The sequence below is a fragment of the Hypomesus transpacificus genome, chromosome 9 (genome assembly GCF_021917145.1).
Source record: "Hypomesus transpacificus isolate Combined female chromosome 9, fHypTra1, whole genome shotgun sequence".
NCBI classification, from domain to species: Eukaryota; Metazoa; Chordata; class Actinopteri; order Osmeriformes; family Osmeridae; genus Hypomesus; species Hypomesus transpacificus.
In genome coordinates, this window is record NC_061068.1 from 10,269,123 (window position 1) to 10,297,038 (window position 27,916).

Below are 27,916 nucleotides of genomic sequence, written 5' to 3' on the forward strand. Positions count from 1 at the left end.
GCACTATTGTGAGGCTACTGGCAGTAGACCAATTAGGCTAGGTTCTTATTCTTATTCTTATTTATTCTATTGATTCTTCTGGACAAAACGAAATCATGATAATGACTGGCATATACACAAAACATCCCAACGCATGAGGATTGGCTTCAGATTTCAGGATTAGCCTGAAATCAATAAATAAAACAGTTTTCATATGTCACTCAAACTAGAATTATGATAGCATATAACTATAAATTCGTTAATTTTCTAAATTGAAAATCCAGGTGAAATGCCAATGTTATTAACTGGGGACGTGTTTTACTGCACTTTAGTTTAGTTTTTAGAAAAACTAAAGTAGACCTAGAAAACAAGAATGTGACTTGTAAGCATCCTTACCTTTTTTAATTCATAGTATCTATAATTTAGCGTGTTATGACCTATAGATATTCAGATTTGGCTATAAAGGGTAAGATATCTGATATGGGTGCCCATACTGATGCGGTTTTTGAAAACCAATCGTTTGAACCTTCTATATCTTACCTAAGTGAACCACTCCTACGCATGTAAGTGTTCCAAATTGATATATGACAATATCTACTTTCGATCACGTGTCTTGGGGCGACTTAGACGGATAGCGCGTCATCTCGCCTTTCTAAATTTTCTCCTTCTGCAGTTCGAATCCTAAACATCTATCTTGGTGCAAGAGAAGGGGAACTACGATGTTTAACTCGGTAAATCTGGGCAACTTTTGCTCACAGACGCGAAAAGACAGGACTTCCGAGTTCGGGGACAGAGCGAGCTGCGCGTCTAACCTATACCTCCCAAGCTGCACCTACTACGTCCCCGAATTTTCTGCTGTCTCCTCGTTTTTGCCACAGGCACAGTCACGGCAAATAACCTATCCTTACTCAACAAACCTCTCACAAGTGCAACCGGTACGGGACGTTTCCTACGGTTTGGACCCTTCAAGTAAGTGGCACCACAGAGGGAACTATGCGCCCTGCTACTCAGGGGAGGAATTGGTACACAGAGACTGCCTTCCGCCATCGTCCACCATGACAGAAATGCTGATGAAAAACGAGAGTGTGTACAGCCATCACCATCACCCTGGCTCCAACCACCCTTCCACTGGCTTCTACTCGGGTGTTGGAAAAAACAATGTTCTTCCACAAGGCTTTGACCGCTTTTTCGAAAGCACACACTGTGGAGCGGAAAATAGCTCACCAGAGAACTGTGCCCCGAAGGGCGACTCCAGTAAGCTCGATTCGGCGTCCCAGGCGCCTGCCGCCCTCCCCAGCGCCGCAGATCAGGAGAAAGACCCAGAGGATGAGGAAGAAAACACAAATTCTGGTTCTTGTGCTTCCTCATCGGGTACGAAGGAGGACAACGCCAGCAAAACCAACCACTCGAGTAGGTATCGAAGCTGTAAATGGGGAAAAGGTTAAGGGACTAGCCCGGTGTTTTGTCGGTCAGATTTTATGTGGAGTTTTATAAGCATTCAAAGGATTTTATTATAACCTACAAAGCTCTTTCTTCCAACAAGAAGAATTTTTACGATGGGAAAAGACTTTGAAAAAACGATATGTTACACTCAAGCGCAGCTATTCCAGTCTGTGAAAGTTTAAGAGCGCGCTATTGTGACAAATGCTAACTTTGATCATGAACTTGCTCTGTTTTAAGGGATGTTTCGTCAGCCTGTCAAGTGTAAAAAGCAATTGGGCAGAACACTGCTTTTGGGCGTATGTGATTTAAGTAGTCTCTGCATCCTGCATGGGTGAGCATTGGGTGAACGCTGATTTGGACGATCAGATCATTGTTATAAAAAAATATTTAGTGTTTTAAAAAGCATTCTGCTCAAAATGCACATGGACACTCCAAAAAGTACACTGGTTTGGAGGTTTGCAATTCAAAAATTGTATTAGAAATGTGATGAATATGAAATAAAGAGTTAGGCTTTTGGCTACTTCTATCTAATCAACAACTATCAAAATTAGGCTATTCTTCTTTAGGTTAATTCATGGTATATAGCCTGCGGTAATTGCACGCAGCCTACCGAACACTGATAACCTACAGAAACTATTATCTCCCTGCGCTAAGCAGGCCCAAGCGCTCTTAAAGGTGTTTGTTGATTCATATTTGTGTCACCTAATCAGTATAAAATCTTTCACGGGTTAGTTAGCTACAATCATAACATTAGATGAATACTGTAACATCAAGTTACATAATATAGTCGTAATTCCTATGTTAATGTGTTTCTAGATGGGGCTGTAAGCAGTCAATATCTCCTAGAGATAAGTGAAAAAAGGTTTGCAATAAGATGCTATTTATTTACGACGACAAAAAACGTAATGTGCTGATGTTACTGCGTGTTAAAAACATGTTGTAGACAACACCATCCCAATCATTTCATGAATTGTTTTGAATTCTTACACGTTGATCACGTTGGCCCAGTATACGTTAGGGTTTGCTTGTGAAATACAATTTGATCATAATTCAGTCTCAATTCAATCATAATTCTCTGGTTTTTCCACTATCACCCTAAGGTACTCCACGTACAAGAAAGAAGAGATGTCCATACACGAAGTTCCAGATTCGAGAATTGGAAAGAGAGTTCTTCTTTAATGTTTATATCAACAAAGAGAAACGGCTTCAGCTCTCCAGAATGCTAAACCTAACTGATCGTCAGGTCAAGATATGGTTCCAGAATCGCCGAATGAAAGAAAAGAAGTTAAGCCGAGATCGCCTGCAATACTTTTCTGGCAATCCTTTACTGTGAGTTATGGACTTAATAATAATCTCAACTGCCACACACAATACATTGATTGCTTTGGAGGACAAGGCAAAAGAAGATCGACTTCTGAAAGAGGGTTATAGGCAGAAACGATGGACGCTGGGATGATAATCAAATATGAATAAGGTTATTTTGGTAATCATTTCTTTGAACAATTAAGACAACAAAATACAAGACACCAGAGAACGATATGCTGAGACATTTGAGGTAACATAGTTTATGTCTTGTCTGTAGGCTACAGGCAATGTATTCCTTCAAAGATTTGCAGCCTATAAATATGGCAACACCAGTTTTGCCATTTTGGCAAAAATGATCGCTGACGATGTGTTTAAGCCTACTCGTCCATTTCTTCATAATTTACTATAACGTGCAATTCAATTGAAACTCTCTCTCTAGCCATTTCACAATTATAGGCATAGGCCTACTGACTTTGCGGATAGGTTTGTCTACAAAATGAGCCGACTTGAGGACAACTAGCGTATAGTATGACGAGTCTATAGACTATAGACTCGTCATATAGCCTATAGGCTACACAGATGTATTATCCTACCCAGAAGACATTTTAAGATTGAATAGTCTGTATTGATTGTATAAAAGCGATGCATTTAATTTCCTTGTCCATTTATCCCTTGTCTATTTTAGCAAGCTCCTAAAACTAAGTTAAATCTTAGGACCTCATGGTTTATTAGAATGGGATTTTAAGTTCCTTGCTTGCCGTTCACGTTATGAGATTACGTCAAATATAGCATATGCATCGAGTAAAAAGAATGTAACATGAAAATAAACGAATATGGATTCTAAAATAAAGAGAGAGTTTGGAGAGTTTTCGTTCTATATTCAGGACCATAATTTCATCATCATGCACGGAGCAGCTTGTTTTACATTCATACCAACAATTCTTATTTGGGGTTACATCTACAAACAGTTATGCCAAAGGAGACCCTTGCCGTCACAGCCTTTTATCAATAATACTCCACATAATAATAATGTAATATCTTACATGCCCTTTAAGAGTTCACATAGACCATGAGTGAAGCATACAGGACTGAGCTCGGTGAGATAATCTGTGTCCACAAATCAATAAAATAAAGATAGGCGTAGGTTTATAGCCCACTGTCAATCATCACATTTGATATAATTCTTGCAAGATTGTTACAAGTAGGCTGGGGTACAATTTGTCAAGAAATATGTGCACATTTTTTAAGTGAAAACATTTTCGATTTTCGTCCGAGTATGAACGGCTAAATGTAGCCTAAATGAAAAGGAGTGGCTATAGAACAAGAATGTGCAGAGCATTTTTAACGCTACCTATGCAAAAGGAATTTGTCATGAGAGATAGAGCTAGGTTAAAAGCTGAACATATCCAAAACTAGTCCAGTCTAGACACTGCCATCAAGACTGAGGCACTAAACACCCCTTTATTGCTCCGTCTGCCCAGTTAAGTGAGACTCCTTCCGCTCTAAATGTTTAAGATTGCTAACGATGTCTATGGACGCAAAAACCGGACAGGCTACCGCAATTTAAACACTTTACGTAGATACACAATTCTCATGTGAATACACTTCCATCAAAAATTGACATAGCACACAGTTCCCCATTTTTTTACCAAAATAGGTCTACGTTCCAGTCTTTGGTTGATGTGTTGATTTGGCTGTATGGGCACACAGTCTGGACATCATGCGATGAGGCAAAAGTTAAATATTTAATTTGCAAGACAGCAAAACAAGTTTTGTCTTTGAACTTCTCTGAAGTCAAGGCCATCACCTTTAACCTTACGCAATAAAGTTTAATCAGAAATGTGTTGCCCCCACGGAAATGTGGCTTGGCCTACCAACTGGTAAATGAGTGGACTTCGCTAGTGCAGCATTTACCTTTCTCATGTAAAAGTAATGCAGTATTTCTATATATTGGTTAATGGTGGTAGTTTTGCTAAACGACTGTCGTCAAGATTTCAAAAGATTAGAACTATTTTGCAGCCTTGACTAAGCACAATAATCTGCGAGTAGCAATGCGGTTTTTTAAATGTACATACATGTGAAAATTATGTTTTCACTATATATTCACTATGCTCGATTCCCGGCCGTGCCAAATGACGTTGTGTCCTTGGGCAAGGCACTTCACCCTACTTGCCTCGGGGGGAATGTCCCTGTCCTTTCTGTAAATCGCTCTGGAAAAGAGCGTCTGCTAAATGATAAAATTTAAATGTAGGCTATATGCTCCTTCTATCTCTATCTTATTTTGTTTTTCACATGACAATTTTTGCAATTTTCAGACAAAACTGCATGGATTGCAACAAGACGTCTTTCAGCCTTCTATTATACAATGTTCCTTGAATGCGTTAACAAAAATAACAAAATTGCGTGTGAAACTTCAGAAACACATCTTAAATGTCAATAGATTTCGCTACACTCCTTTTTCAGACATTTAAATAAGAAGTCGGCTATTGACATGTAATATTATTCCTTCCATTTAACTTATATATTAGTGATGAAATCTTGAGAAGAGAAGTTAATGTGGGGATTTGATCAGTGTTGAGATCAAGACTCTCACACTACCACTCCCCGCCGGGAGACCTTGGACCTGGACTGCAGGCTGTTCCACAACTCTGGGACCCTCTCACGGTATCAGATATCGTGCACCTCTTGCTCCCTCCTTTTCCCCATTTGGCGTTGGGTCTGGACCAAAGGTATCTGGTGCAGGAGACGATGCTTTGTCTCGTGGTGTCAAACGTTATTCAAATGTGTGAATTGGACAATATTGGCGTATGTAATCGAGACATACAAAGGAAACTGATGTGATCAGGTAGGATTCGTAGATGACAGCCTACAATATATATTTATGATTATATTGGGGCTAACAAAATCATTCTGTGCTTTGTAATGGTCTGGAGTTACGAAAGGGTTGATATTTTGGCTTCCAGACGCTTCTGCGTCAGACAGTAGTCTAAACTGAATAATAATCCATCGATGTGGATTCCAAATTACGCATTGGTCTAACTAATACTGAAGGATCTAATTTACAGTCTTGAAAGTGGGCTAGGCATATTGTTACATATTGAACATGTGGACAATACGTTTTAGAGGCCTATAATGTCCGTCTGTAAGTCTAACATGTTTTACCATAAATTAAGTTGATTTGGTACAGTGAAACAGATACGTATAGGCCCATGTGTTTCTGTGAGTGCCAGTGTTATGGACATTGCACGACAAGTGTTTAAACCACAGTCCAGTCTCTGATGTATATAATGTTTTTAAGACAGTAAGTTGAATACCTTTAAATATCTTATACCCCACCGGGCAGCATTATTATTAGGTTTAACACTGCAATGTGTCCAATAAAATGTATCTGACTTCGTTGATTGATAAGTGGCTACTAGCCTAACTGAAAATACATCATACGGTTACAGTATAGTCATTTCCTATCAATCAGTACTCAAGCATGTAGCCTATAAGGGACGTCGTTTAAAATATAGCCTAGGTAGCATATAAGTGGACATTTGGAGCATGTCCACCAATAGCGTGAGGATAGAAGTAGGGCCTAGCCTATGGAGCGTGGAACGAAAACCAAATGAGGCTATACAATGACAGTAGGCTATATTCCTCTCGATCGGCCCACTTCTAAAAAGCTTAATGTTTATATTGATATTGGCCGGGTTTCCCAGATTCGTTAAGAAGCTCTTAACGCTAAGATCTTCTTCAGAACGTTCTAAGAGCGTTCTAGAGCGCCCTTAGAAAGTTCTTAAGACGCTCTTGGCGTTAAGAACTTCTTAACGAATCTGGGAAACCCGGCCATTATTGTTTATATTTATATATGAGGAATAATCAATGACATGTCCCAAAGGGTGATGATATTACCAAAACATGTTCGTCTGTTATTTTGTCATTTAAATCGTACAAGGCATGTTTTGTCATTTAAATCGTCTGAGGAACGTTATATCCAGTTTGAATGAAATAACAAAAGGTTTTAGTGAAACCACATTTGTCTATTATCAGTACGAATAATTATGTAAATTAGGCTACTGTAGTGGGTTCTACTCTAACAAGACATTGAAATATACCATTTCATTATTTAATTATAGGCTGTTTATAGGCTAATAGTTATGATTCAAATGGAAAATATGGCTGCTGGTCAACGAAGTCAATTCAAAACTAATTAAATACAAAATATTAAATATTTAAAATAATCTATATCTCTTAATACCTTTTTGAGTCTAACGGCTTCAGTAGCCTATGATATGCGTCCTAATTTTAATTGTACAATATCTAGGAGAAGATTATTACATTTTATAATAGCCGTCTATTATCATGTTATCATGTTAACTTCAGCCTAAAGGCTAAGTAGGTTTGCATTGTAAACGTTTGACTGGACAAACGGTTTAGGCAGTCAGACAAAGTATAAGCCTACTTTTAGTCCATGGAAAACGATGGACGTGTTCTGTTAGATAGTCACTACAAAACAAGGAAATACCACAATCAATAGGCAAACCATTGTCTGCTTCCCTTTTTGCATTTTTTGTGTATTCACAGCTGGTTTTCACAAGATGGCTGTTGTTGCGATGTTATTCCTGCTAGATGGCGTCCCTCACCATGATATTGCCAAAACTTGACCTCATTGTCGTCACTAAGTCTGGTGCGCCAAGGCCACATTCAATCTCCGATTGGTCTCAAAGTCACGTGGTATGGTTCTTGCTCCATTGAGTTGGTGTTTTGTGGTCCACCCCCGTCTCAAATATCATAAGATAATAATCTTCGTAAAGGACTCAGTAAAGTTTATATCTCAATTAAATAAATGCTAAAATACATTGCTTGCACATTTCATGTAAACCAATTGTAAAGAGGATTATCCGCGTGCAAGAAGATTTTAGTTTACTCCGAAATTTGCGACAGAGTAGAATGTTTGATGCATAAGAATGATGGAATTGCGTCTTCACCCTCTCAAAATGGAAGCATAATCTCAGACAAAAGGGACAAAATATATGTATATATATATACATGTATGTAGCCTATCCCATTTTGCAAATGCCGATGTCCGACCGTTTGTCTGTTTTTCCATCATGTCGATAGTTAGTTCCACGTCCTGAAGATAAAAAGAGGACTGAGACAGGACAATGTCGAATACATGTCGTTTTAAAAACTGTATCTTCGACTGGATTGCTCGACGGAGAGTCAGAGATAGCATGCAAAGGAGAGTGGACGCGGATGTCAGTTAAATTTCTAAACATGCACACAAAATCCTGAGTCGTTATAACTTGGATGTATACCGATAAGGACTCCTTTTCTTGCAGAAACCGTAAAGTAATATCTTCCTAAAACTGACATAATTCAAACAGGGATGTTAAAGGTAACCACACTCACACATCCACGCACAAGTACGATATTCATCAAATACAAATTAATTATGAGTTTATCATCATATCCTTTATCATTATATAGAATTTATGGTTCGTTTGGATAGGCTTTATATTTCGAGTTCCATTGATGAATGTCTTTGTCAGTTTTATTCTAAAATTGTTGTGGAGAAAGTTCAAGCTGTTATGATACTTTTGCATTCTTTGTATTTTCTATTGTGCAATCCCAGCCATTTTCTTGTATTTGTTTTCAAGTGATCATTGTAGGTCTTTTCCAAAATAAGGGAAGCCTAAAAGTGCTTTATTAGTAGAAACATCAGTAAATTGTGTTTGCGTCAGATTGAAATAATGTCTGCACACATCATTTAGGCCTATGCGGCAGCTGTCTTTATAGTGGCTTCTTGGTGTTGGCTACATCGTAATGTGGTAACACATTTAGTAAATGATAGCATGTTAATTCTAATAGACGCAAACCTTTTAAAATAGGCTATTATAACATGTAAAGCACAATGAACGCATAATTAGCCTTTTAATAGTCAAACATAACCCATAATTCAAAATGAGATTTTGAGCCTAAATAATAGTTTTAAAGGTCAATAATTATTGTCCTCTAATTAAAAATCAACTAGTTGGTGATACTAAACGACATTTGCAAGAATGTATTCGAGACTGATGTTTGTAAAAGAAAACAAGGGCCCAAGTTGTATGCGGGCTCTCTCTCTTACTGGCTATTTTATTGATAACGGTCCGGTTGTTTGCAAACAAGCATGAAACAACCTAAAACGAAACTGCAATAGTTAAGCCACAAGCAGCTAGTTCGTCTGTTGCAAGATACCTATTTCCGAATTGTTTTCTCAAAATGTGAAATAAGTATTTAACAGACTGACACAATTGTGTTCTATGTAGCTTGTATGGAACATATCGACAGAGTTTACATAGCATTGGCCTAGTATACACAACATTACCCACAGAGGAACTAACTCTGCAACGTTGTATTCATATAGAATTCAGCTATTTCGTTTTGATCGAAATGCAAATAAGGATTATTTGTTTATCGACTCAGGTAGTTAATTTCAATATAGATTATGTTGTTTGAAGCCAATGGTTATTTAACCTACATTATTAATATATGGAGAACTATTCTAAAAAATACTTTAGACCTACATAATATATCAATTTTGTAACCCATTTTCTGTTTTGATAATTCCACGATTTTGTTAAATTTTCAGGGGACATGCAGTAGGCATACTGTACAACTAGTTGGAGAAGGCCGGTGAAAATGGGCTCGCGGCGAGAAGTGGACGGTCCCGATACAAAACCGGCAATGGAGCTATTGTTGTGGAATTCTATCGTATTTGACTCGAGAGCGCCACCTGGAGATACGATATGGTGTAAATGTATCTGACACATGACAAAACCAGGTTCCAGAATCGACGTACAAAGCTGAAGATATTTAACAGGATTTTGTCTATGTCTATTTATCGAACCACTCACTGTGCTGTGAGGAATATCACATAAAGGAAAAGTGGCATAATCAAGAGGGCTAACATGAGAGATCACACATGCTGGTCATTTAAAACATATTGGTAGGTCACAAAATATAGACTACCTTACAGCCTTAAATGTTTCCAAAACGTGACAGTTTGTATGAAAGATAACTGCAATGTGTGTTAATCAAGACTTTTGTTTTAGAATTGTGTCGTTACTGTCACTTATTATACTGTTCCAAATGCGATTATTTGATGATGGTGAGATGTATTCCGATACATTTATGTAGCTAATATGTTGTATTTGGACTCAAATCTATCTTAAGGAAGACTAAAGACACAAGTTCATCAAGAAATTAAACGGATACTGAGGCATCATTTTTCTTTGTGTCCTCTCCCTTCGTGTCCTTTGGCTATGACTTGCCATATGGGATGACTGGGTGTGTAGGGTAGTTTCAATGGAAAGACAACCAGAACGGTGATTTAAATATTAGCCAGGTGACCACAATAAGTCAAAGTCATAAAATTGTAATGTCAGGATGGATGCAGTGTAGCGCCTGAAGTGGGTTTTATGATCTTCAAATATAATGTGCGTTGCCGCAGTTAGAAGCGTAAAAGGTGACGAGGAGGAGGTCTACACCGATGTTGCCGCGGGCTACCATGGGTCGGCTTCAGCTGTAGTGTGCGAACGCTCTTTTCCTGGAAAGAAAACCAACATTTTGGATCATGTATAGAAAAAAGATTACAAGGAAAGGAAATCACATGTATAATGGAGCAGTATCAATGTTAAGAAGGTCCCCGTAGTTGCAAGACGAGGTAGGACTTACCCCTTTTTTTCTTTGCTTTGAACAAGATGATGTCTCGTGCTGGTATATTTAGAAATGTTTTAACTGGAATCATAATAAACAATTATTTCTACTGAATTTTCTATGTATTTATAGAACTGTGTTTTAGATTTGTACGGCATTAGGCCTATAGCAATGCACTAGGCGATGTTGCACGAGCGGTGATTTCGGATTATTTGTGACATCTCTCCTTCATGCGCAATATAATTTAGCCAAAATACATTATTGTTGTACACCTGCACAAAAAGTCAGTGATTGGTTTATTGTAGATTAATTTCACAAATTAAAAACTATGATCGCCTCGTCATTACTGGACTGCTCACATTGACATGAAAGGTATCGCCATGTGCATGTTCTTATAGGGACTGTAAAGGTAAACGGCTAAACTGTGCAAGGTTAATAAAGGAGTCTGTTGGCATGTACTTGTTATTGGTGTGGCATGTCACCAATGCAGTGGGCTACGGAAGCATCGTAGGATTTAAAATTGGGATGAACTGGCTACAAAACATATATCAAGCCTATACTATCTTCTAATTCTCCCATTAAATTAATTTCGATTCAGGAAGCCCATCAGAAATTGCATACACTGATTACGCAGTTGTCCCCTAAAGTTCAGCTGATGCGTGGTTTAGGTAGTTTCATGTTGTTGGGATGGACTTCCTGGCTCGGCAACAAGAAACTGCCTTGATTACGTCAGTTTGCCTTCATCAAGGGCGTCAATTTCCGCCAAAGTGGCCGCAAATGGCGTAAATGAACCAAGCCATGGCTATCCACAAGGATATTTTTTTCTTTGCTCTTTGGGTGCATGGTGGGTACTAAAGTGTCTATGGGTTTCAGTATGTGAATTGGGGTTGTAAACATCACGAGACCTTTATAGCTTTGTGTTGTAGCCGATAGCCAAGGCCTATAGTTGGGCTTGCAGACGAAATTATTGACCGGAGGTGTTTTAAAACAGGGTCCTCTGCATTCCGAAGCATTTCAGGTGTAGCTGTAGCCTACCAGACATCTATAAAAGCGACAGAGCTGCTGCAATCTCTGGGAACATTTAGCAGTGTTTGTCTCCGTGATTGGACTTGATCATAATAGGCTAGCCCAGTACATAGACTTCAGGTTGTGGTTTTATCTGTGAAATGATTATGTCGATGTGTTGTTTTATATGCTACTCTGTATAATTGTCCCATATGTACATTTAAATATGCGTAATTTTGAGACAACAACACGACTTGCAAAGCCAGTACTTATACTATCCATCATCATTTTAAAAGGTAGAATGTAGCCTATGGAAATTATATATAACCTTGATCTTTCAGTGAGTTGTCTCGTTATCATTGCGAGTGTTCCTACAATATTACAGAATATCCCGTTTTATTTTACCCATGAGTGCTCCATATTTCAGATGACCAACACATGTATTTTGTGTGGGAAAACCACAAGGACCTATGGAAGATTTTCTTAGGCCTTGACTCTTCACCCACGATCATAACTTTATGCAGTGATTATAGGCTACTACCAGGCCTCCTATGAAAACGTTTGACAGTTAGACATTAAGGAGGCGCCTTTAAATGTGTTTACGAGTATGGAATGTTACTCCAACTCCACCAAATTAACGTGCGTAATAAACAGCATTCTTGCGACCCCGATGGCTGGAACGTAATCCTTCACCAGAGATATAAATGTAGAGGGTGTGTGCATTTGTACAACATGCTGTTAAGCACTCTATAATTGCTTATGCCATGCAAAGACTTGTCTCTAACTCAGTGGCATATTTCTCTCCTCTTGGCCGGTCAGTGTCGGAATTATATAACATCATGTCTCTCTCACTCTCTCATTTTATTTCTCGGCCAATAAACAAATGAATGTATTGCAAGGAGACAATGCTGTTACAATTTTAAAAGAGTTTAAAACTATAACATGCAGTGTTCTATCTGTCGAGACCATCTAGTTTTCAAGCAATACAGTAAGAAATATAAGGATACTGGCAATCAATTAATATTTAGTCCAACGACACAGATTATGTTTTATCACTGTGGTTATGCATGTTTCCACTGAAATATAAATATTGTATATATTATATTTGTTTAGTGTTTTTGTTTGTTTAGTTTCTGTTAGATTGTTCAGGTTTATAGTTTTTCAATGCATTATGTGGGCTAATACATTAATTGAAAAGTAGGTGAAGTCAAGGCTCACGTACTTGTCATGTGTTGTCTTTATACTGCATAATATGCTCACCCGTCCTCTCAGAAAGCATAATGGAATCATGGGATTCAACTCTTTTGACATTAAAACACATGGCGCACGAGTGTGTGAGTGTGTGTATATTTTACAGGTCCAGTGACATTTTAATAGCAATATCATTTTTGTATTCATTTAACATTCAGAATGAGATGTTTTTGAATATATCAGAACACATCCAAATAAGCTATGGTGTGTGTTGTTTCTTTTGAACAGTAGGCCTACAAAATGTCATATTATTTAAACATTTGAGGCAGAAACATGAGGAATTTGATCTTCAAGTAAAACTAAACAGCACATGCGCAGGCTAACAGCGTACAAAGCTGTAAACTGTCTGGAAAAGATCATGAGCAAAGGTACAGCAGAGTTAAAATCTAAATTTAAATCACTCTTGCCAAACCAAAACATAAATGTCTAGAATTTAAGAAGCTTGACTAAACATTTGTGTTACTTTCTTTGAATGATTATGCACATCCTTTGGATCTTTAATACATTGAAAATAGCCCAAATATATTGTAATGTTAATTTTAATATAGCCAAAAACAAACATTTGAAAACTAAATAAACGTACCAACGATACAATGTTTCCCACTAAATGGTTGCAAATCATCAATGTGTTATTTGATTTGCATAGATTTATCATATTTAGCATAGCAAATTATGTTTATATTTGAAAGACATCCGACAATGACAACAACATAGAACACAAAGTCGATTACAGTGCACAGTTACTGACTTGAAATCAAGAAATCATTAACACATTATTGCACAGGGAAACGGTTGCTGAGCAAAGATGTGTAGCCTATGCGTAACCCATGTTGAAGAATTATTTTATTAACCTCTTATTTATTAGGCCTACATATTCTGTATATTTATGCAAATATAGCTATATTTGAGCATTTAATGATCATCTCATTAGCCAATGGCATAGTTTTAGAAGCCCATTAATGAGAATTTTGTTAAAGCCTTGTGGTGGTAGTTTCTCAGTAAATTAAACATATTGCCAACAAAGCAACCAAGACAACTATTCTGCATAACTATAAATCCACAGGAATGTACATGCAAGGACTCGAATCTTTATTATTCGAAATCCTGAATGAGGCCTACGGAACTAATCTAACTCAGAACTCATCAGAACTATGATCACGATGCTCATTATGCACTGCACCGCAATGTGTAGAAGGCTAAAACGACAAGAAGTTCATGTAGCCAAGGCTTTAGGCATATGCTATTCGTAGGCTATCATAATGTGTATGACTCCAAAGCTAAGCTATAAACATTGTAACTCAAGAGACGGCAAAGTCGCAATGTATTGTCTTTGTGAGATAACTTGGTATGTGACATTGACATAACCAACTTAGTGTGTTTTAGTAGGCTTGGTGCTGAGACTAAGAGAGTTTTGGCAGCCGAAACTTGAAGTTTGTGGTTAGAGTAGTATGTTTTAAACTTAAATCTATATGCCCTTCTGTGGAAAAAGCATATTATTTAAAATTATATTTTGATATTGACAGCACAAGTTTATAAACTACCAGGTACCTTTCAATTGTGAGTAACAGACTTGCTGTCCACATCCAGGTTACTTCAGGAAGAAACAAAGCACTGGTTTCGCGAATGTATTAGTTTATACATAGTTTATGATAGCGATGATACATTTTGGTGCATTGTAACACATTGGGTTTAAATGTATAGGAAATGAAAAACTTGGTTGTTGTTTTTTGATTACACGTTTATTACCAATCAAATGCTCCCCATACCACTTTAGGGTAGATGAAAACGTGAACGGTCTCTCCATGTTTAGACTCATTGGGTCAATTGTTCTTCAAGTGTATGTGATACACAAAGTCTTATATGAATCAGAACATACGTCAGCAATTTAATAGGCTTTGTAGTCTGTTTCATAGGTTAAATTGATGCAATCTGAACGAATGGGTCATCATCCCTTGTGTTAATCCAAATGTTTAAATTCTGATGAGCTATACAAACTGCATGAAAAAATAGTACCTCATGTTCTCGGCAACATAGCCGATACCTCTACTCCATGAACAAGTCGATAGTCTTAAATATCCGTGTGAGTAGGCTTATGTCGAAAGAATAAACAATTCTTGAGCTACTGATAACTGTACGTTATTTGCACCATTTCTATATTCACACCAGTTCTGATGTACAAGTAAAACTGTCCAGACAGTAGCTTGCTTGCGCATTAATCGACTTTGCAGTTAGAGGTACCACCACGTGGCCTGCTTTGGCCAATGAAAATAAAGGAAACCAGGGATAAATAATTACCTGACTTGATTGTTCTAGGGGTAAGGAAAAAAAAAAGTATACACTCGATGTAATAATCTGATGCATGTAAAGGAGAAAAGAGTTAAGGGTAATCGTCATGTCAACCACGGGTCCCATGAGCACTTATTATGTGGATTCTCTCATCAGTCACGAAAGCGAGGATGTGCAGCTGGCGTCGCGGTTATCTGTTCCCGAGCTTCTTCCCAGTGGTTCTTGTCCGACGACACTAGTTCCAGAGTGCTCAGACTTTTCATCCTGTAGTTTTGCTCCAAAACCGACTGTCTTTACCTCGTCCTGGCACCCTGTTCACTCTCAATCTTCGGTGGTCTATCACCCATATACCCATCAACCGCAGATTGGGACGGACTCGAGGTATGTTCGGTCATGGTTGGAGCCAATATCGGGGACAGTATCCTTTCCAAGCTACCCGGTAAACACCTTTGGGCTGAAAACCGAACATCTCACGGCCGGTGATTGCTTTGCTTCCAGTGCACGAGGATATCCGGACTATTTCTACAACTCGCCCGTCCGAGATAAGACACAGCAGAACATCCCTTCTCCGGAGCTGGACGTTTCGGCACCCACGAAGCACAAAGACGACAAACCAGAATTAAACCCGGGTAAGTGGCAGCCAAGTCCGTTTATTAGGCTACTTTATATCGTTTCGCGTGTGATGTCCATCCTTATTACAACAACATTATCTACGTTCTCTTATTTTTAACAAGTGTATTTAGGTGCTGTGTGACAGTGTTAGTAAACACAAACGCCAATCCCGGCAAGGTTGTAAAAAAAACTAGAAGCTGTAAAAGAGCTATAAAATGAGGGCATTTCTGTAAACAAGTTTCACATCGCCTAGTCAATGACCAATACAGATTTCAAAGACTCCACACCGGCTTATCTTCATATTTGTTCAAGTTTATTACCTTTAGGTGGCCTAATACATGTTTTGAATTTGGCTTTACATGAGCTGTGGTTTAGTGTAGGCTAACCCTAAGGTGCGGCTAGTGCCACGATGGATAGGCAAACAAACCCTTCTAGTTCTATTTGAAAACGTAGCCTATGTTGCATGTTAAAGTCGTGTTAAATGTGACACAGTGTGAAATTAGGCATTTGGCCTCGGCCGACCGTCCAATTATTGTTAAACAGTAGCCTATAGACGTGCTTTTACTGTCGACTATCAACATAGGTTAAGATCAGATAATCATTTGAATTTACATTTACTCATTTACTCATTTACTCATTTAGCAGACGCTCTTATCCAGAGTGACTTCCAGGGATATCCCCCGAGGCAAGTAGGGTTAATGCATGAGGTGCCTTGCACAAGGGCACAACGTCATTTAGCGTAGCCGGGAATCGAACCGGCAACCTTCTGATTAATAGCCCGAGTCCCTAACCGCTCAGCCATCTGATCCCCACGAATCATGGACTACATTGCTTCTAATTGGGAAAAATGACACATGCCAACACATAGCAATGTCAGAGCGAAGCATCTAGCTGCGTCGGTCGCAGACCTGCACAGACACGAAGCCAAAGGCTTTTAAAATATTTTATGAGCCAATAAAGCAAATGGCACACTCACCAGTTTACGACGCTGTGCCTTGCTAGCCACAGGTGATGATTCTAAAGATGATCGGAGTATTTTACGATTATATACAGGTTGTAGGCCAATCAGTGTGTTCCCATAGATTAGGTAGTTTCACCTGATTGGAAATCATGGTAGGCTAATGATTTCTATTTTTGTCAGAATGTGTAGCCTGTGAATGTGTAAAGCTAAATGTTTACCTATTTCTTGGCCTAAGCGTATAGGCTACTTTAATGGTGTTCTTTTCCCCATTTTATAGACAATCCGGTCATTAATTGGATACATGCAAGGTCAACAAGGAAGAAGAGGTGTCCTTATACAAAATATCAGACGCTTGAGCTGGAAAAAGAGTTTTTGTTTAATACGTATCTTACTAGGGATCAACGATACGAGGTGGCACGGGTTTTGAATCTGACCGAAAGACAAGTCAAGATATGGTTTCAGAATCGTCGAATGAAAATGAAGAAGATGAATAAAGAGAAGACGGAGACCAATGAGCAGTAATGCACCTTGGTGACGCATATGCCTTTAAAATGTAAGCTATGAAAAATATCATTGTTCAAGGGCACCTGAAATCTCCAAGTAAAAAAGTTCCTATTTCCAAATACGCCTGATTAATTCAGGTCTTTAGCGCAGGACTGCAATGTCTCAATACAATTGTATCCGTATGCAGCTTGTTGGGAGTTTGCCCTGAGACACTGATCTGGGACACTATCTTTAATGGTCTTTATTTCTGTGTATTTGACAAAACCTGTGTATTTGGATTATTAGCATTTTTAGCTTTATTATTTTCACCTTAAAAGGCATGCAGAAGCCTTGACTCGTGTTTTTATTTTATATTTTCTCATGACAGTACAGGGTTGTGTTTCCCAATAGCAATGTATCTTAGTTGTTAAGAGTGTTTTCTACGAGCAAAATAACGAACGGCCTATATTTTACGTGCGTTTCCCAAACATGCTCTTAACAAGAACGTTTGTAGGCCTACCTCTCTCAAGAACTAAGACGCTTGTGTGGAAATGTGATTGTTCTTTCTCAACTTCAAGACATATGTTAAATAAACTAACTAAAAGAAAGTAATCACGGTACACAAAACATCTTACAGTAATTACTGTCGGTACAGAAAACGCTTTACATTTACGGCTTTATCATAATTTTGGGGCCCTATTGTCATTTATATATAGGCCTATCGTATGTGGCTAAAACTAGTTCACATATAGGCATATAGCCTAGCAGGTGTCATAACTTTTCAATCAGCGGGATGCATTTATAAAATGAATATGTAGGCCTAGCCTAATCCGCACACTATCTGAATAAAGACATGTTTAGCCTAGTTCATTGAAAATATTACAGTTTCAGTTTAACTTCTGTAAAACAAATGAAAGAAAAACACAAAGAATTTTGTTTTTTTTCATCTCGAACCATCTTTACGCATCAATGTAGCCTCGTTTTTAGGGTTGGCCTACTGGTGTCTCCACTGAGTCTCTGTGCTCGATGCACTTAGCGATCTACGACTGGTCTGGAGCTCTCGTTAATTTTCGATTTTCAAGTGCCTCTTTAGCTACGATGGTTTCTGGAAACGGCCCGTAAAACTAAGATCAGTCGTACGATGGATTCTACGACCAACTTCGTCTTATGATGCTTTTGGGAGGTTTTGTTACTTTTTCCTCTGTATGCCTCAAGTTTATGTAGTGAAATATTAAATCTGCACCAGAAGTATTTCTTTAACTTTATGTAATGTAGCTTTATGTTGTGAACATGTGCCATTATTATCAGCAACAAGATGACAAGAATTTGTTTCTCCTCGTGTCACTATGCTGTTTTTGGACTCTAGCTACACTGCGTTGTTTCATTGTTTATCTCATAAGTGTTGTTGTGTAATTAGAATTGAATAGTATTTGAAGTGTAAGGAAAAACTGTCTCTCAGAATGTATTTTCTCTGTTATTGGTTACTAGACTGAATTGGCCCTCTTCTCGATGTGCCACAAAAATCCTGACAGGATGCTGAGATTTTAGTGCCCAATATAGTGGGGCATTTCCGTCTTGGAGCACAGAGAAATGTAGGTGTTTACGACACTTGTTGAGGCATTGCTGTTGGTCTTGCATCCAATCGAACAAAGAAAATCTGGCAGAACTGGCTAGACGTCTGGGCTAAATGACTTTATTGTTCTTATGGTGTGCCTCTTTCAAATAACCTTATTACACTTGTTTTGTCTGCTTCAAATGCGTCTCTGTGGCCCTTTATCAATAGTTATCGACTCTAAAAGTGGTAGGAGGGAAAAGGAGGGGCAAAACTTCACTACTGCCTACTTTGATCTTCGACAATACGGATTTTATAATGCCTAGTTTCCTTACAAAACACTGACATGATGCCATGTGAAATTGGCATAGGCCTCTTCAATTTTTTTGTCAACAATGCAAGTAGGCTATGCTCATATACATATATAAGCCAATACAAAATGAGTTCACTAATGAGGATATCATCCAATAGCCTTTAAACAGCATCCATATTGGAGATGTTTAAATAACATTTATATTTAGGCCAAATTATGTTGGTGGTTAACTTTTATTATGTATCTAACTTCTATCTAAGTTAAGAGTAGGTAGGCTATACCAATTATTTATAGTCTATTGTTTAAGAAAGTCTATTGTAGTTTTTTTTATGTCAAGACTTAATAGGCCTATATACAATGTTTACGTGTCATTCATTAAGCAGACGCTTATATCAGAAGCGACGTACAAATAACCTTGTTCATCTATAGGCTAAAGAAAGTAGGCCTACAGTAGAATCAGATCAAGAATTGGAAGCATTTCTACAGTTTTTCGATAGTCAGAGTATATGAACAGTCATTTTTCACAAGCCACATCGCAAAGTATCTCTGCTACAAGGCACAGTGAAGAAAAAATGTTAGCACAATATCTCAATTGCTTAAAGAGTAGGCCTAACAAGAACAAATAACTAGAACAAATAATGGACCTATCACTACCAGCCACTTAAACCGTTATTTTGATCCTTTTTAAATTTTCAATAAGAAGTTTACGACTAGTTTTAGCTACAATAATAACTGTAAACAATGTTGAGATGTAACAAATTAGATGTAGCCTACAAGAGACGACGTGAGGAATTGTCATCAAGTGATGGCCGTTTTCTTGGCTAATTCACGTCATTTTGATATGTTATAGTATAAAAGCCTATATAGTCTATCTTTAAATAAGTGATACTTTGTCTTGATTTCATAGAGGGATAGGCTACATGGCTTGGACAGAATGTTTAGATGGATAATATTGCAATTTTAATGCACAGGGGTGCGTTTCCCGAAAGCATCGTAAGCCTAAGTTGATCGTAGAGTCCATCGTACGATGGATCTTAATTGTACGGGCCGTTTCCCGAAACCATCGTAGCTAAAGAGGCACTTGAAAATCGTCGTAGATCAACAAGAGCTCCAGGGGTGCGTTTCCCGAAAGCATCGTAAGCCTAAGTTGATCGTAGAGTCCATCGTACGATGGATCTTAGTTGTACGGGCCGTTTCCCGAAACCATCGTAGCTAAAGAGGCACTTGAAAATCGTCGTAGATCAACAAGAGCTCCAGACCAGTCGTAGATCGCTAAGTGCATCGTAGCACAGAGACTCAGTGGAGACACGCGTAGGCCGACCATGAAAACTACATTAAACTCATGCTGAAAGTTACTTCCGATGGAAAATAAGATTTTTCTGATTCTCTTTTTACGCCAGTTACGCTGGAACTGGAATATTTCTTAGTGAACCATACAAGTTTAACTGCCGAAAAAATATCAGAATCCGGTTTATCCTCAAGTAAATTTAGGTTACACAAAATAATTTGATTTAGTGGGTTTGGCGCATGCAATGAAGGTATTTAAAAAACAAATGTCAGTCTTATTCAAAATACTATAACATTGAAATATGGCTGTTGTAATGTGCAATAGAAACTAGAAATGCATTAACGTAACGCTTTTACGAGTACAATAACACAACAACAATTGAACATTGAAGATGTTTATTAGAATTATAGGGCTGGTAGCACGCCAAGCCCGGTGGATGAAGAGGCCGGTGGCAGAGCCGAGCCTGATGTTAGGAGATGGTGGCGCCCAGGAAATGGAAAGACTCCACAGGGTTGACTACGAAGTCACACAGGGTGAAGGGGCTGGGAGGGAGTGAAAACTCGTACGAAAATCATAAAAGCCATTGAAGATAGCCTAAGTCCTGCACTGCAGACTTGTCCCCTCTGATATGGGGAATTAGATGTGGTCTGGGATGTGGCAAAGTAATCCAGTTGTGACAGCCTGCACAGATCTTGACACTGAGGCCTTGGCGAGCCCATGTCCATCTCCAATAACCTCCAGAAAACTGCCAATGGCATAGAACCTTAACACTGCCAGTAGTTGGGTTACAGGGGTCAGTGCAAAGGACCTCCTTGTTAGCCTCTGCAGGTCTGCTTCTATGTGGTTCAGGAGCATCATGATATCATGATGTCATCTGAAATATCTTACACTCATAATGAGTATAATTGATCAACCATCAATTAAAGTAGAGTTGATTATTCATGTCAGAAACAATGATTCCATGTTGAAGACATGGGGTATTCATTACTTATGTGTTTGTCATTTGTCACAATGTCATTTGTGGCCAATATGTGATAATTATGAGATTGCAAACATGGTCTTGGGAAGCTGTTGGCCTATGCAAGATTGTAGATATAGTCAGCACTAGAAAATAAGACAGTAAACATGTTGGATTGAGATGCTTGTATTTGTACATTGAATTGTTTAGGATGCTAGCTGGGACATGCCATGTGTGATACCATTCATATGCATTGTTTTTAACCTTGTAGTTCAATCAAGTAGTAAATATAGGACTCATATATATATGCCTATGGAAAGTGGAGTACCAAGAAGAGTTAAAAACCAAGGCACAAGTAATTTGAGAAATAGTTGTTTTATGGGAGTTTTTTCTCCCTGCTCCTGCTCCTCACATGGATCTATAAGGTAAACATGTAAGGATTGGACAGGCAACACTGAATATATGATACAATACACAATTCAGCCTTTACTTTAAATAAACATTGTATGCTTTAGGCTATAAGGTAACCTAAATGTGACACTACCTTGTTGATTGGGCAGAAGAATAGGCACAGAAATGGAGGGCCTTGTGAACTTCATCTCTTCAAACAAAAGCTTCCTCACCTCAATTTGGAGACGAGCCCACTTAATTTCCAATACCTCCTATTGGTATTTAGCATCCTGTGTCGCTGATTGCAAGGTCCTAACACCGGTGTAAAACTCAGATGCAGCATAGTTTGCACGTTCACCTTATTGTCTTTACCTTCATGTAGCATCACATTGAAAAGTACTCAAATAAGTAGCCTATAATAAATGTAAAGTTTTCTGTAGCTACAGAAAATATTTTTTTGTGTACCGTAATTCGTCAAATATTTTGGTTAACGTTTTAATTTTAAAGTCTTCAAGTTGCGTCAGAAGAATCACATTTCAGTACAATGGACAGCGTCTTGTTAAGTGCAACTTAAGAGATACGTACGATGGTTCTCCTTACGAGCATGTTCGGGAAACGCACGTAAGAAATAACGATGGATCGTTATTTTCATCGTAGAGAACCCTCGTAACAGCTACGATCCATCGTTATCGGGAAACGCACCCCAGGACAGTGATGGATTATATTTACCCTACGTATGTTTAGCCACAAGATGTCACTGTGGACTAAGCATTTAAGTTTTGAGAACGTGTTTTTATGCCAGAAGCTTTGGCATGAAAATAAATGCAACGTCTTCAACCTGTTTGGCTAATCTTGTCCCAAATGTAGGCAATAAGCGGGTAAAATGAAACTACAATTAATAGGATGAATAGTTAATGGAAAAGTAGAAAAGGCTTTTAGTAGACTATACTACTACTTGGCCGTTTTAAATTGATGTGAGTATATTTTCACAGATGTAACCTACTGGGTTAGGGTTAGAATAACCCTTTGTTATCCTTGTTCATCGTGAATCAATTCATTTTCTAAGTTGAAGGTCGAATGGAATAAATCACAATTTGCAACAACTCAAAGGCAGATGGCAAAACGTGTATTTTTATTCATTCATAAAATCAAGTTCAGATAAATTAAGGCTGTTTTAAAATTACAAGAGGCTAATACGAAATTCTAATAAATATTAGGCTATACCTATCAAACTTCACTTAAAACCAAAAATGTCGTACATGTCTCCTCGAAGCATTCAGATGCAACTTATTTAAATTGACCTTTCTGTTTAAAAGCAGAAATGAGAGCAGATGTTGTATGCATATAGCCAACGTTTTGTGACCACTCGACTATGACAAAAGTGTGTCAGAGAGAAAGGGGGCCATAATGTACAAAGGAAATGTCAGAAAACAAAGGACTATATCTGATATACCAACAAAATACACTTCTACTCGTTCAAATAAAAGACATTCACACACAAATGACAGTCAAACTGTTTTGTTGACAATACCAGAAGGCGGACATGTTGGCCTGTTGCACCATGGCATCTAGATTTCCAGTTCTTTCTGATAGAAGCTAAATCAACATTCAGTTTTTGCAGGTCCGTAGACGTCTGAGTAAACCTTGCAAGTGGGAGGAGGTTGGGAGAGAGAAGGAAGGTGGTTTATGTCGTGTAAGGAGGGAGGGGGTGCTTGTGAATGTGTCGGAGGAGCTAGCCAGCTTTAGCTATAGCTCACATTAACCATTCACGACATAAGTCGGACTTGAGGCTGCAAAAGAAAGAAAATAAAAGGCAATATAAGCAGGTTAGTTGTATACAAACATCGGAGTAGTCTAACATCTAGAAATATTGTAAGGGAGCCGGCGCAATTTGTTTCCGTCATTGAACATTTCTTTATGGTTTTGTGGTGTCGTGCTTTTTATGTATGGGGTTTGGAAAAGGACTTCGGTAATAATTGCTATCAGCCTGCAATTCAGCTGTGACATTATTTAGGAAAAACATGAGTTCCTATTTCGTCAACCCTCTCTTTTCAAAATACAAAGGTGGCGAGAACTTGGAACCAACTTACTACGACTGCAGGTTCCCTCAAAGCGTCACACGAAGCCATGCGCTGGTGTATGGAGCAGGAGCGGCAGCATCAGGCTTTCAGCATCCGCCTCATCACGTCCAAGATTTCTTCCACCATGGGACGCCGGGAATATCAACGCCGGGTTACCAACAGAACCCATGCGCATTGGCTTGCCGTGGAGATGCCTCAAAATTTTATGGATACGAAGCTCTTCCCAGACAACAGCTTTATGGTACCCAACAAGAAGCTAGAGGGGCACAATACCCAGACTGTAAATCGGCAAATGGCACCAATATCGGAGAAGAACAAGGCCAATTAACAAATCCTCCAAGTCTACTGTTTCCGTGGATGAGACCGCATGGTTAGTATAAATTCACATTCTTATGTCCTATTCCATCAAATAAACTGACCTGTAAATTAAACTTCAAGTCTGTAAAGTAAACTGCACAGTCTGCAATGGTGTGTCGTCATGATTGGACATGATGTCTGTAAATTGTTGGATAAAGGGCAGATACAAAGTACAAAACAAGACCGTAAACCATGCAGTCAAGCCCATTCTAAGTAAATCAACTTAAAGTTAACCGAAGTGTTTTAGCCCTTAGGTGAAAAGGCAGCCAGGATCAAGGGACAACAAACAAGCACTTCAAAAGCTATACCTCTGCCACAATAACGCGCACACGCACCCGCGTCAACATTATTAGGTGTAGGCCTATTACTAACCAACAAGGGCCGGGTTTCCCAAATTCGTTAAGAACCTCTTGACGCTAAGAGCTTCTTATGAGCGTTCTAAGAGCGTTCTTACGCTCCTAAGAAGCTCTGAGCGTTAAGAGGTTCTTAACGAATCTGGGAAACCCGGCCAAGGGTGTGTGTTTCAGGGACGTAATATATGTTGAGGGGGACACATCCCAATATTCAAATCTGGTCAAAATCCCTCCCCCAATATATTGATATAAAAATATGAATAAAATATAAATGTACGCTACGACAGGCAACCGCGCACACTTTCCGAAATTATCATAAAAAATGTTATCATATTCATAACTAAACGTAAAAAGCTCCCCCTTGGAGGCCTTGGTGTGTTTGAGTTCGTATTTTACATTTTTTCACAAATATGCTTTTCATCCATGTAAATGTAAACCTTTCAATCATGCCCTCTAAATGTGAGCTATTTCCATACCATAGCTCCAGGAAGACGCAGTGGTCGTCAGACCTACAGCCGATACCAAACTCTGGAGCTGGAGAAGGAATTTCTGTTTAATCCATATCTCACCCGTAAACGTCGGATCGAGGTATCTCACGTTTTGGGATTAACGGAACGACAGGTGAAGATTTGGTTCCAAAACCGACGAATGAAGTGGAAAAAGGAAAACAACAAAGACAAATTTCCAGGCCAAAAAGGACAGTCAGAGACCGAGGGCAAAGCAGTGGGTGAGATCGACGGAGAGAGAGAAGAAGGGTGCAACGATGACGCAGTAGCAGCCCAGAGTGATAAAAAGGAAACTGGAGACGAAGAAGATACAAAAGAATAATCTTATTCTAAATGTAAAAGTGATATGCTTGGTCCTAACATGATGAAGGGGGGGGGGGGGAGAGAAAGAAAAGGGTGCGCGTGTGTATGGAGTTGGGGGTGGGTTGTAAAGATGAAAAAAACATTTTTGACCATCCTTTTATTAAGCCAGTAAGTGAATAAGTAAATTGTTTTTATAAAATTATTTAGAGAAAAAAAGCTCTGGTCCCCATTGTGTAAAGCATTTGGTTCATGTTCTAATCACTAATGCACAACTTGGAGATATGGATGAATATTAGCCTGTAGGCTATTTGAAATACAATATTTACACTAACTGTGTGATCTTATCTGAAAAACATTTGACCGTTTATTTTAGTTTATGGGAAAATATTTTCCCATAAGTTTCCAATAAGTTTCCAAAGTTTCCAAATCCGAATGTGGACAATTAATGCTACCTATATGATAATGTTAAATAGAGAAAGGACGATCACGTAAAGTAGGCCGAGTAGTATTTTCGAGTAAATATTGTGTTGGGATCTGTTTGCATAGGCCCATGCATAATTGTCTTTACCTAAAAAACATGCCTTTTCTCTCTGAGCAGTATAATGCAGCAGACTACCTATTTGGGATCTTGTTTTCCAGCTGACAACTTGATTGTTGGAATAGCGAAACCAAACTACCTACTACTACTGCTACTGCTCAAATATAAGTTCTGACCAAGGCTACACTGATTGGCAAATTAATAACTGTACATAATCAGGACACTACCATTGTGCACTTGTTTGTATACAGTCCTTGATGTGTGTACAGATTGAAAACAAATCTGTGTCCGCACCATGCACGCAATTTCTGGATAATTTGTGTACCAAAAACTTAGACTTCCTAAAGGAACGCATATTGAAATCACTAATATTGTATAATTTTATCGAATACGTGTAGTTAGATATATTTGTATAATTCATCAGCTACTTTATGATTATTTTATTAATACGCTGATGAAATATCAAAGTTTTTGTATTGCACTGATTTTGAGACATCAATGTTCGTATTTTCGTATGATTAAGCTTGATTTCTAAACATTTTCAACATAAGTGATATGCACACTCTTGACATTGAGATGTTCAAATAAATTGGATGAAAACTCCTGTTTCCTCTCATTGTTGGAAAGATAGTCTGGTATAAACCACATGCCCATTTGAGGACACACCCATGGGCTGGACTAAGTTGTATTGTTTTTTTTCGTACTGAATCATACATTTATAGCATCCCTTCACATATTTGTATTTATTTATTAACTCATAGTTGTGTACAGTAAGCCTAAACTTTATTTTAGTATAGAAAATCTGTGTTGTCATACACTCTGATGCATGTAGGCCTAGTCAAACCAAGTTATGAGGCAGTTAAGCAGTTATTATCTTGAAATTGTGCAAAAATAAATACTCGAACTGAATTTTTGGTTCTTGAATTTACAAAACATTCAACCTCACCGGAAAGTTGTCTAGTAGGACTATAAGTGTGTATATTATATTTTAGTGGACGTGGAAGTTATGGGGTGCTTCAGCTTTGGCGTAGACCATAATCTTCAAACGGGGCTTCGTTTCATATCTTGCGTTTTGAAGTCATTTTCTGTATCTACTAAAAATATTATAGAATTCGGACTATGTATGCAACAAGCCTATACCATCTACGTTTAAAGGTTTTAGACATTTGCCAGCCCAATTGATCCGAATTTTAGGCGAGGCACTGGTCGGAAATAGCCTATGCACCGATAGGCCTAATTAAACACAATTAGGCTCAATGGCACAATAAGGGTAGACCACATCCGCAATGAGGCCATAAACACCTGTATATTTTATGGGTGGCATATAAAACCTGTGTTCTAGGCTCTGGGATTTCATTTTAAGTCCTTACTAACTAACACTCGGACTGCGTATAGATCTTTGTTGTCAAACCCAGTGAGAGGCCACACATTGTTACGATGTAAAATATGTTTGGAGTGGAAATCAAAACTAAGCGTACATTTTATAAATTGTAAATAGTTCTGAATCCCCTCTCTTTAGCTCTTTCTACCATCACACAAAATACATTTTATGAGGCTGAAGGGAAATCATTTGTTGTTATTTTGCATAACAGCTAGTTATGGTTGCCACCGCCATCAAGGTTTAGGCAAGTGGCTGACAACACAGAATATGTGACGTGTTTCTGTATTTATTAGTTTTTCCCAGCCATATGATCGCATTAGATACCCTTTACTTCGACACACTAAAACAAATAATGTGTTATGTATGTATGATTGTTGTTGTGTAAGTGTAGGGTATTTCCCTGTTTTACAAATAGCCTACCGAATTAATGTATGATCTCCATCCCATAACACAAAATTATGCATCATATTCGGGCAGCTAATCTGGGACATTTTTGCATGCATTTTCTCATGGGAGCTTCCTAATTGACAATTGCCCTGGGCTGCGTATCCTGATAACGATTTATTTTCGATTTCACTCACGTTCCTAGGCTTACCTGTCTCCTAAGAATTAAGAACTACTTAAGATGCTTACCGGATGCGGAAATGTGATTGCAACTTCAAGAATTTCGTTAAATAATCACGGTAGGCTATTATTTAGCCCACTGTCGATACAGAAAACATATCATTATTATCGTTTTTAATTTATATCGTAGGTTATGTGGTTAAAATAGTTCACATGGTCTAGGCATGCATATAACCTAGCAGGTGTCATTTACATTTAGTCATTTAGCAGACGCTCTTATCCAGAGCGTCTTACAGTAAGCACAGGAACATTCCCCCGAGG

At 38.4% G+C, this 27,916-nt stretch overlaps 3 protein-coding genes across 4 annotated transcripts; all 3 read left to right on the top strand.

Moving 5' to 3' along the window:
• The first annotated feature begins 698 nt into the window (after positions 1–698).
• On the top strand, positions 699–9,852 carry LOC124471198 (homeobox protein Hox-C11a-like). 2 transcript variants are annotated; one of them, XM_047025603.1, is made up of 3 exons: positions 699–1,371; positions 2,523–2,751; positions 9,347–9,407. In XM_047025603.1, exons 1-3 carry the CDS (start codon positions 699–701, stop codon positions 9,375–9,377), a joined length of 933 nt encoding a protein of 310 aa, XP_046881559.1. In that variant the 3' UTR covers positions 9,378–9,407. The 2 variants fall into 2 exon arrangements, 1 of the variants encoding a protein (XP_046881559.1); XR_006956495.1 differs by lacking the exons at positions 699–1,371; positions 2,523–2,751 and adding an exon at positions 7,508–8,110 and having other exon boundaries at positions 9,347–9,852.
• A 5,111-nt stretch (positions 9,853–14,963) lies between these two features.
• LOC124470885 (homeobox protein Hox-C9a-like) lies at positions 14,964–24,960 on the top strand. The gene is made up of 4 exons (XM_047025073.1): positions 14,964–15,584; positions 16,806–17,081; positions 23,577–23,963; positions 24,785–24,960. Exons 1-2 carry the CDS (start codon positions 15,062–15,064, stop codon positions 17,048–17,050), a joined length of 768 nt encoding a protein of 255 aa, XP_046881029.1. The 5' UTR covers positions 14,964–15,061; the 3' UTR covers positions 17,051–17,081; positions 23,577–23,963; positions 24,785–24,960.
• LOC124470884 (homeobox protein Hox-C8a-like) lies at positions 23,296–25,164 on the top strand. The gene is made up of 2 exons (XM_047025072.1): positions 23,296–23,963; positions 24,785–25,164. Exons 1-2 carry the CDS (start codon positions 23,534–23,536, stop codon positions 25,129–25,131), a joined length of 777 nt encoding a protein of 258 aa, XP_046881028.1. The 5' UTR covers positions 23,296–23,533; the 3' UTR covers positions 25,132–25,164.
• The last annotated feature ends 2,752 nt before the right edge of the window (positions 25,165–27,916 follow it).